The 11,136-nt window shown below is 36.8% G+C and overlaps 1 protein-coding gene across 1 annotated transcript; it reads left to right on the top strand.

Moving 5' to 3' along the window:
* The first annotated feature begins 54 nt into the window (after positions 1-54).
* Positions 55-4,405, top strand: LOC306878497 (26S proteasome non-ATPase regulatory subunit 4-like). Its single transcript, XM_079430929.1, has 10 exons — positions 55-105; positions 536-676; positions 771-885; positions 1,843-1,929; positions 2,056-2,124; positions 2,208-2,423; positions 2,516-2,624; positions 2,984-3,097; positions 3,202-3,266; positions 3,676-4,405. Exons 1-10 carry the CDS (start codon positions 80-82, stop codon positions 3,847-3,849), a joined length of 1,116 nt encoding a protein of 371 aa, XP_079287055.1. The 5' UTR covers positions 55-79; the 3' UTR covers positions 3,850-4,405.
* The last annotated feature ends 6,731 nt before the right edge of the window (positions 4,406-11,136 follow it).

The following is an 11,136-nucleotide window of genomic DNA, read 5'->3' as shown; positions in this document are numbered from 1 at the left end:
TAATTCCTATCGTTCTATTTTAACCAATAACCGTTCACTTACGTGCTTACGTCACGTAGTGCGACAGAATATTTTCAAGATGGTGCTTGAAAGTACTATGGTTTGGTAAGAAAAAATACTTTATATTCTTCAAACATGAGATATAGTTTGATAAACGTGATTTATTTTAATTGCGATTCAATTATGCGGGAAACAATGTTTATTGGAGGCGAGAGAAAGGTCGCGTTTAGCAAAAGGACAGTTGTGCAGTTTTCCTTAGTCATGATCCTGGAAAACAGCTTCTCTGTGTTGACATGAGAACACGGTAGAAAGCTTAAAGTTGCGATTATCAGGTTGTCATTTTATTAAATCAGTTTCATAAATGGGTTTGGTCCAATTCCTTTGTAATAATCTAGGTTTTTGTATAAAAACTGTCAAGACAGGATTTAAACCCCTTTGTGTACTAAAACTTACGTGGAGAACTAGGCTTCATTTGCAGTTTCATATTTGCCAGGATTGTTGAGTGGAGATCACAGTGTGTGTTTATTATTTCTAGTGTGGACAACAGTGAGTATATGCGCAATGGAGACTTCTTACCCACCAGACTTCAGGCCCAGCAAGACGCTGTCAACATCATCTGCCATTCAAAGACTCGAAGTAACCCAGAAAACAACGTGGGGCTCATCACTCTGGCCAAGTAGGGTGAAGATTTTATTTAGCCTATTTGTTTTATTTACAGGTACTAATCTATAGACGATACATACAGGAGATCCACTGTGTGTGTGTTTTAGTAACTGTGAGGTCCTGACCACGCTGACCCCTGACACGGGCAGGATCCTGTCAAAGCTTCATGCTGTTCAGCCCAGAGGAGTCATCAGCTTCTGTACTGGCATCAGAGTAGCACATGTGAGTCAGTTGGGTCATCATTTATTTTATTGAATTATCTTGAATGTATTTATTTCTTAATATTTGCTTTGCATGCATGCTTATTTTTTTGTCCATAAGGTCCACAAGTTATCATTTACAATACATGACCAGTTTTCTGCTCTTTGCCTGAGCCTAATTTTTGCTTCTGTAACTTTTCAGCCTTATATCATCTGGACATATTTTGCCATGACCTATTTGAATGTGAAATGGAAATAAATGAAACCTCGGAAGGTTATGAAAACCTGGAGTCATAGTGAGACTAGTGAGGAACTGGGAATTTTAAGTTGAAGTATTGCAGTATATTTACATATGGCATTTCACTGGTTTATTTTCAAAAGATTGAAAATAATACAATTTAAAGTGTGTGTGTGTGTGTACACAGATTTATATATCCTGCTGGGGATTTAAACCTGAATACACACTCGTGTCATGGTGGGGACCTAAATTGAGCTTATAAATCATACAGAATGAGTTTTTTTGAGAAAGTAAATGCAAGTTTCCTGTAAGGGGTAGGTTTAGGTGTAGGGCGATAGAAAATACGGTTTGTACAGTATAAAAACCATTACGCCTGTGGAGAGTCCCTACAAGGATAGCTGACCAGACGTGTGTGTGAGTGTGAAATGTTTTAAGAGAAGTGAGCATACTTTAATATTGATTGTTTAATTTATTGTCTTGCTTGCTGTGTGTGTATATATATATATATATATATAATGGATATACCCACACAGTTATTCCATCTGTCACTGTCGCTTTTGATTAATTTATTGTGTCCTTGCTGAATAAAAGGATACATTTCTTTCTTTTTTTAAATCATACTTACCCCAAACATTTTAATGGTAGTGTACCACCATTTATTTTTTCTTTTTCAAAATGTCCTATAATTTATATTATTGTTTAGTTATGCTTCCCATTCTCTCTGCTCCTTCTGTTTCACAGCTGGCATTGAAACACAGACAGGGAAAGAACCATAAGATGAGGATCATTGCCTTTGTGGGAAGCCCTGTGGAGGACCAGGAGAAAGATGCAAGTTATTTTTGTCTTAATGTATCTTGGTGTAAAAGTTGCACCATATGAGTCTATATTTACAGAGAAGGCCAATACAATATGCTATTCACCTGCTCATTTGTGCATCCAACCTGTCTTACTCAGTTGGTGAAGATGGCAAAACGTTTGAAGAAGGAAAAAGTCAATGTTGACATCATTAACTTTGGAGAAGAGGTAAACATATATTCTGAGGGAATATCGTTACTTCTCATCTTCCATGTCATTTTACATTTCGTTTTTTTCCTTTTGCATTATAGGAGGTCAACACTGATAAGCTGACCGTGTTTGTGAACACCCTAAATGGAAAAGAGGGCGTAGGCTCTCACCTGGTAACGGTGCCTCCTGGCCCGAGCCTGGCAGATGCTCTTCTGTCCTCTCCGATCATGGCTGGTGAGGGTGGCACCATTATGGGCCTGGGTGCCAGTGACTTTGAGTTTGGAGTGGATCCCAGCGCAGACCCTGAGCTCGCTCTGGTGAGTAGCGCACAGGTTTTATTGGACAAACTTCTCAACTAGAGATTTTTCACATTATAAATGTCTCTGTTTTTCACATTTTTTTTTTCCAGGCTCTGCGTGTGTCGATGGAGGAGCAGAGACAGAGGCAGGAGGAGGAGGCTCGCCGGGTAGCAGTGGCTTCAGCTGCAGAGGCTGGAGTCTCATCACCTACTGCAGATGGTAAGAGTTTAGATGATTATTGAAGACACCTAGACTAGGGTTTCCTTAAAGCAGCTGGGAGTTTGTGGATTGATATACACTACAGGGATTGAAAGAAGTCTCTTATGTTCACCAAGGCTGTGCATATTTGATCAGAAATACAGTAAAATCTGTAATATTTTGAAATATTGTTTATTCCTGTGATGCAAAGCTGAATTTTCAGCATCATTACTGCAGTCTTCAGTGTCACACAATTCTTCAGAAATCATTCTAATATGCTGATTTGCTGCTCAGGAAACATTTCTTATTGTTATCATTATTATCATCAATGTTTCGTGGGAACTCTGCATTTGACCTGATGTCTTCTGTGCTTCTGTTAGAGTCTGAAAATGCTCTGCTGAAGATGTCGACGGCTCCTGCGCTGCCTGATTTCAGCCGCATGTCGGAGGATGAACAGATCGCATACGCCCTACAGATGTCCATGCAAGGAGGAGGTCTGTCTCTCTACTGTTCATTAATTCTTATTCTTCATTTTCTTAATTAGTTTTCTTCCCTTTTGACTTATTTCTTTTACACAAACAAATGTCTTTGTGCACAGAGTTTGGTGGTTCAGAGGCCATGGATGTGGACACTGGTGCAGCAGCAGACAGTGAAGCTCCTAAGGTGTGTTTCCCAGCTCTCTACTTTTAGAGAAGAGATCAGAATTTAAGACTGAACACAGTCATGTTGTGGGAATAATCAAAAGCAGCTACATATTCTTCATATTCATTATTCAGAAGCTATTGTGAAACTTGATACAGCCAGCCAAAACCACATAAAACAGAAACTCTGGAACATTACATGCAATTAGATTTGCATGTACAGAAGGAAATACCAGTGGTTGCAAGGCAGTTTTAGGAAAGTTATGTTTTAGTCTTTCTGTCTAAATGACATGCTGTATGAGATCTTGCCATACTATGATAATTAGGTACTGCCTTTAATTTGTCAAGTGGTTCATTTATAATCACATACAACTATGCCCAGGTCAAGGGCATAAAAGTGCCAATTTCAACTCTGTGTGTGTGTTTTGTAGGAGGATGAGGAGGATTATGATGTGATGCAGGATCCAGAGTTTTTGCAGAGTGTGCTGGAGAACCTTCCCGGTGTCGACCCCAACAACGAAGCCATCCGTAATGCCATGGGTTCGCTGGCGTCCCAGAACAGAACAAAACCACCCGAGGGCAAGAAAGATGATGAGAAGAAATAGAGGAATAAGAAGCGTCTGGACGGAGGACAAAGGCAAATAAAACTGATGAAAGGTTTCCAACTGGATGATGAATAGAGATGAACACAGAAAAAAAGCAAGAATTAATGAGTTTCCTATCATATGTTATTGGGAGGAACAACAGAACAGACTAACCACAAAGAAAGAAAACTCTTATAAAGTGATATGTAATTGTGAATGAGCATCTTCATTTGTTCCTTTTAAGTAACATCTGATCTGTAACATTTGGTGAAGCAAAACAAAAAGAAAGAAAAAAGTCAGACAATGCTACTTCAAATAGTAGTGCTCACTTCAGTGTTTATTTGCTAGTTATTTCATGCCACCCAACTATAATGTTCCTTGTGGTTTTTGGATAACTTCTTGTAAAGGTTTCTTTGTCGATTTTGTATCACTATTTTCAGTTCCTTTTGTAATAAAGGGCTTTGTTATGGTTAAGGGAATCTGAAGTATGGCATGTTATTACACGTTTTTTTTTTTACTGCATTTACCCCTTTTTGATTTAAAATTGAGAAAATATTAAATTATTAAATTCCTTTGACTTTATTATTCATTATTGCTCAAAAACAGTCCAAATTATTTAACCTACATATTTAATTCTAATCAGAACAACATAAATCTTACCATGAAAAGTTTTTAAACAAAACTTAATTAAACAAAAAAATTAATAAACTTAATTTTACCTGCATAAACATTCAGACGAAGAAACGAAATCAGCACAGTTCAGTCCCAAAGTGAAATGAGGAAAATGCTAAATATTTTTTACAAGGTTTTTTTATTTAACTTAATAGATATTTTAACAAAAACGTATTACTATGAAGTGTTTAAACAAAAAATTATTTTACCTTCATAAACATTAAGATGAAAAAACTAAATCAGCTAAATTCAGTCCCAATTTGTGAAATGTGAGGAAAATGCTAAATAAAGTTTTTTTTTTTTTCTTTTAATTTAACTTGATAGATAATTTAACACTAAGTATTTTTTACTCCTAATGATACTCGATACATACCCATGTCCAAAACATATTTTTAAATATCTGTTTATATATATATATATATATACATATACACTCACCTAAAGGATTATTAGGAACACCATACTAATACTGTGTTTGACCCCCTTTTGCCTTCAGAACTGCCTTAATTCTACGTGGCATTGATTCAACAAGGTGCTGAAAGCATTCTTTAGAAATGTTGGCCCATATTGATAGGATAGCATCTTGCAGTTGATGGAGATTTGTGGGATGCACATCCAGGGCACGAAGCTCCCGTTCCACCACATCCCAAAGATGCTCTATTGGGTTGAGATCTGGTGACTGTGGGGGCCATTTTAGTACAGTGAACTCATTGTCATGTTCAAGAAACCAATTTGAAATGATTCGAGCTTTGTGACATGGTGCATTATCCTGCTGGAAGTAGCCATCAGAGGATGGGTACATGGTGGTCATAAAGGGATGGACATGGTCAGAAACAATGCTCAGGTAGGCCGTGGCATTTAAACGATGCCCAGTTGGCACTAAGGGGCCTAAAGTGTGCCAAGAAAACATCCCCAACACCATTACACCACCACCACCAGCCTGCACAGTGATAACAAGGCATGATGGATCCATGTTCTCATTCTGTTTACGCCAAATTCTGACTCTACCATCTGAATGTCTCAACAGAAATCGAGACTCATCAGACCAGGCAACATTTTTCCAGTCTTCAACCATCCAATTTTGGTGAGCTCGTGCAAATTGTAGCCTCTTTTTCCTATTTGTATTGGAGATGAGTGGTACCCGGTGGGGTCTTCTGCTGTTGTAGCCCATCCGCCTCAAGGTTGTGCGTGTTGTGGCTTCACAAATGCTTTGCTGCATACCTCGGTTGTAATGAGTGGTTATTTCAGTCAAAGTTGCTCTTCTATCAGCTTGAATCAGTCGGCCCATTCTCCTCTGACCTCTAGCATCAACAAGGCATTTTCGCCCACAGGACTGCCGCATACTGGATGTTTTTCCCTTTTCACACCATTCTTTGTAAACCCTAGAAATGGTTGTGCGTGAAAATCCCAGTAACTGAGCAGATTGTGAAATACTCAGACCGGCCCGTCTGGCACCAACAACCATGCCACGCTCAAAATTGCTTAAATCACCTTTCTTTCCCTTTCTGACATTCAGTTTGGAGTTCAGGAGATTGTCTTGACCAGGACCACACCCCTAAATGCATTGACGCAACTGCCATGTGATTGGTTGATTAGATAATTGCATTAATGAGAAATTGAACAGGTGTTCCTAATAATCCTTTAGGTGAGTGTATATATATATATATATATATATATATACAGGTACATCTAAAAAAAAATTGAATATCATGAAAAAGGTCAATATTTTTTGTCACTCATTTCAGAAAGTGAAACCCATATATTATATAGATTCATTACACAGAGTGAAATATTTCAAGGCTTTATTTCTTGAAATTTTGATGATTATGGCTTACAGATAATGAAACCCCAAAATTCAGTGTCTCAGAAAATTAGAATATTACATAAGATCAATAAAAAAAGGATATTTTAAACAGAAATGTCTATGCACTCAATACTTGGTTGGGCCTCATCTGCTGGTGTTGGTCCACTGTGTTTTCTGATGTTTTGATGGACGATGAGATCCATAGCTGCCTCTGCAGGTCATGAGGAAAACAGCATGCGGTAGAGAGATGGTACTTCACTTTGTGTCAAAATGGTTGATTTATTACCCTCATAAAAATTCCACCCCCCTCCCATAACTGGACACCTGTTTGGACACCTGTTTTGTACACCCCTAGCCCCCACCGTCTCTAAGCGGCCATTTTATTGACCTTATGGTGAACTTAAGAATTTATGACTGTGTGTGTGTGTATGTGTGTGTGTGTGGGGCCGATGTTATGTGGTTTAAACTTTAAATGATGAATTTGTGTTAAATGGGGTAAAGGGAAGTTTTTATTAAAGTGTTTTCACATACACATCAAGAAAAAAAAACATCAAACATGTACGTAAAACGTACAAAGACTGTTTATTTCCCTACAAGTGTAGACTTAAAACAGGAAAAACGTAGAAAATAAAACAAAAAAGCATTAGATACACTATCTTAAAACTAGTTGTTTGACAAAGTTAAATAGAAGAAGTGAGCGCGTTCGTTTAAACCTATTTTGCGGTTTTAAAAAGTTGTGACTTTAAAACAGATACAAAGTTAAATAATATAGATTCGTTTTTATCTTACGATGGTACGTGTGTTTTTCCCTTACAAGTGGACACTAGTCTTGTTAAAACAGTTTTAGGAAAAACTAAAACAAATAAAAAAGCATTAGATACGCTATTTCCTATCATTAGAATTTAAAACTAGATCGTTTGACAAAGTTAAATAAATAGAAGAGTTGCGAGCACGTTCGTTTATCTATAACAAAAAAGAATCGGATGCGTTAGTTAAAACAATAAGATATTTATCAAAAAACTATGTCTTGCTTTAAAAAAAATAGTTTGACTTTATAACAGACATAAAGTTAAATAATATAGAGACGAGTTCTCTTACCGTGAAGTGAAATAAAAAATATCAGACCGTTAAAACACCAGCATAAGATAGCTGTAAAAATCTTCTCGCATTACAATTGAAAACCTAGCATTTGTCCCAACTTAGAAAAGTTAAACAAATGTCTATCTTACGCAGCGTCCGTTTACACAACCTCACGCTTCTGTGTCAAAACTGAGAATGAGCTGCGGGCCGCTGTCAGGACACACCCACAGCACCGCCCTCTAACGCTGTAAGGAGAGTCTGAAGATTTGCATGTTAAAGAAATTAAAGTAATGTTTTAACATTAGAACAAAGTTATTTTATAAATATTTTACATTTCTCAATTAATGAAACCGTTCACCATTCATCATAAAACTTTTCACTTTAAAAGGTTACATAACCTTCTTGTAAACAAACGCCCCACAGGGGAAAAATGTTGTTTGTTTGTCTTATTTTATTTTAGTTATTCACACTTAACACCTTTTATTTATTTACTCTTTGATATTGTCAATCTTAAAACTTCTAGTGTGCTGCGTCGGTTAAAATACACGTGCGGGAAGAAACTGAAATGATAGCAAATGTTTTGGATTTTCAGTCATAATTAGAGGGGTGGTAAACTTTTTTTTTTTTTTTCTACAACATCTTACGAATGTAAATGTATGTCTCACGCAGAGCGACCGAATGAGAAAGTGTGCTGCGCGTCTGGTCGCACGGTCACTGAAACGGTGTTATCTGATCAACGTTGTAAAATAGCTAAAGTTTCTGGGGATTCAACTCATTTGCAATCTAATGAGTTTTTGAGGGGATCTGGCGTCGTAAACTTTGTTAGAACGCGGTCCATTGATTAAAACAGACGGTGTTTCTAACATGTTCAGCGATCAAAGCATCTCTATGGCATCTATTTTACGATGTGCACCTATGCGCGTGTGTCTGTGCGTCTCTGTCGAAGGTTTAGACAAAACTTCCCAACCCGGTCAAAGGAAGTGTAGTTGAGAATTGAGTATTTATAATGTATTTATAATCTATTCGAACGGTGGGGTTTAAATTAACGTTCAGGAAGTGATGAGATAGAAAAAGAAGGCGATAACCACAAACTTAAATAAATACAGGTCCCCAAAGATGACGATTTTAATAAGACGGTCTATAGGAAAACATTCTTTAATTTACTTCATTTACCTATTATTTCTTTGTTTCACTCATATATTTTTCAACCGTCAACACAAACACACACACACACACACACACACACACACACACACAAACATTCAACATATCTACACGTAAACATCCACATAAACAACCATACAGTTAAATATTTAAACTTATGATGTCTCATACAAACCTTTTTTAAAGAACGTTTAGAATCACACTGGGTATCTTTACAAGGTGATGAAAAGCAGCATGATTAAACAATGATACAACTTTTGTTTTAACAAATAAGTTTAACCTAAACTTATAACAAACCTAAAATCATGATCCTTTAGACCAGAGCAAGGATTAGAAGCAGTCAAACGATCCTCTGAGTAAAGCAAGACTCTTACAGAGATTTTTCTTTAGGAATTGGACCTATATTAGACTGAAAATTACTTAAGGTTGTCTGCAACAAAAGTATAAGGTCCCACAAATGCTTCTCAGGATCTTTACAACAGATTAGACTTTCTTTCTCACCTTAAAAACGGTATTATTAACCGCAGAGTTTAAATGTAGCATTTGTTCACAGTATAATGTTCTATTAAAATAAAAACAACTGGTCTATATAGGTTTATTTGACTAAGATTTGATCAAATAACTGATATAAGAAACATGCAAATATTTGATAAGTCCATCTTATCACACCACAACCTGACGTGTCTGATGGTTTATGATAAGATCTTACTGATACAGATGTGTTAAGTGTCTGTAAAATAGTTTAAAAAGTCATCTTTTTAGCTTCCACGTAGGATTTGTGTCCACGCTCGAGTGGTTTTTGTGTAACAGAATCCTGAGACAAATGAAAACAGAATGTGTGAAAGGCTTTACTCTTTAAGATATTTGTAATGACAGACTAAAAGCTTTATAAAACAATCGTGCGTATGCATTTCTCTCGTACATGTATACAGTAACCGATGAATACACAAAACACCATTAATACATAACCTTCCTGACTCCATTGTCAGGAAGGCCCAGCAGAGGCTGTACTTTCTTCGCCAGCTGAGGAAGTTCAACCTGCCACAGGACTTACAGAAACAGTTCTACTCTGCCATCATTGAATCCATCCTCTGCACCTCAATAACTGTCTGGTTCAGTTCATACCAAATCTGACCTCAGAAGACTACGGAGGGTAGTCCGCACTGCTGAGCGAATCATTGGTACAACCCTCCCCACTCTCCAAGAGCTGTACTTATCCAGAGTGAGCAAAAAGGGTGCTAAAATCACTCTGGACCCCTCACATCCAGCACACTCCCTCTTTGAACTTTTACCATCTGGTCGACGCTACAGAGCTCTGAGCACCAGAACGACCAGACACAGGAACAGTTTCTTCCCTCAGTCAATACATCTCATGAACACTCAATAAATAAACGTAGAACACACAACTAATACATTAGCCATTCACCAAACTCACTTATTTTATTTTCTCATTTCTAATTGCACATACTTGACCTGTACATACATAGTCGCCTATATTATATATTATATATTGTGTTATTTTTTTTTTTTTTTTGCTGCTTTGTACACTGGTTATTGCCTATTTCCTGTTATTTTGTTTCATTACCTGTGTCCTGTCCTGTTACTGTCCTTCTGTTGCACTGTGGAGCTTCTGTCACTACAACAAATTCCTTGTATGTGTAAACATACTTGCCCAATAAAACTCATTCTGATTCTGATAAATTCAGTGTGATTCTATCATATCAATCAATAATAAAAGATTTAATTTATATACCATATCTGACTTTCTCTTCAAAACACAATAAACTTTCTTACGACTTTTTAAAATGTGTTGAACAACCGGTTTTGGGGGAAAACCGTATAGTGTTGTGTTTCTAATTTAGGATGGTTGTAGTTAATCACGTCTTTATCTAAAACATTTTTTATTCAAACTCTCTTACGCACACACACACACACACACACACACACACACAGAGCTTTCCCGGACAGCTGCAAATTGGCAACAAATTATTTTCTTTGTTTTATCATTCAGCTGTAGCTAAAACCCTATAACGGAGTTATACTATAGATGCTGAAAGTGCTCATTAACCTGTTTAACTCTAAAAATGTTAACAATGTCGCTCACGACTAGTTTAACAAACAAGGGTACGCTCATAAAACAAGTCTGGAAGCGATTTGAAGTATTCTAACAACAAGTACAACCGCTTCAGAAAATAGCACCGCAGTAGGCTAAACTCTGGATGTGATATCGACCGACTTATCAGATGTTCAACATATTATTACAAGGTCTTGCTTATAGTTTATGATGAAGCTAGAAAAATATAAGAACACAACCAAATCCTAACGCTATTTCACGAAATAACGCAACAACGGGTGCTCCGTTTCAACATATACACGTCAAATCTGTTTTACCCTAAGTATATCCTATTCTTCTTATATATATCTATCTATATATATATATAGATATATATATATTTGTTTACGCTAAATAGCTACGTTTTAACAATTCTTTTTGTTTTTACAAAGATGTTATATTGAACGCGTGTAACTAATACCTCCTTCAAACGTTGCGGCCTTTCAGGTCAGCGAACCACAATACCCAGCATACA

The sequence above is a fragment of the Barbus barbus genome (genome assembly GCF_936440315.1).
Source record: "Barbus barbus genome assembly, chromosome: 12".
Lineage (NCBI taxonomy): Eukaryota > Metazoa > Chordata > Actinopteri > Cypriniformes > Cyprinidae > Barbus > Barbus barbus.
The sequence above is the reverse complement of the archived record's forward strand: the minus strand, read 5'-3'. Positions and strand labels throughout refer to the sequence as shown.

What these genes read in the sequence shown, in the direction of transcription:
- LOC306878497 (XM_079430929.1), top strand. Translation starts at nt 80, where the DNA reads ATGGTGCTTGAAAGTACTATGGTTTG. An exon ending in GGGCTCATCACTCTGGCCAA is followed by an intron (nt 677 to 770) that starts GTAGGGTGAAGA and finishes TGTGTGTTTTAG; the next exon opens with TAACTGTGAGGTCCTGACCA. An exon ending in TGGAGGACCAGGAGAAAGAT is followed by an intron (nt 1,930 to 2,055) that starts GCAAGTTATTTT and finishes TGTCTTACTCAG; the next exon opens with TTGGTGAAGATGGCAAAACG.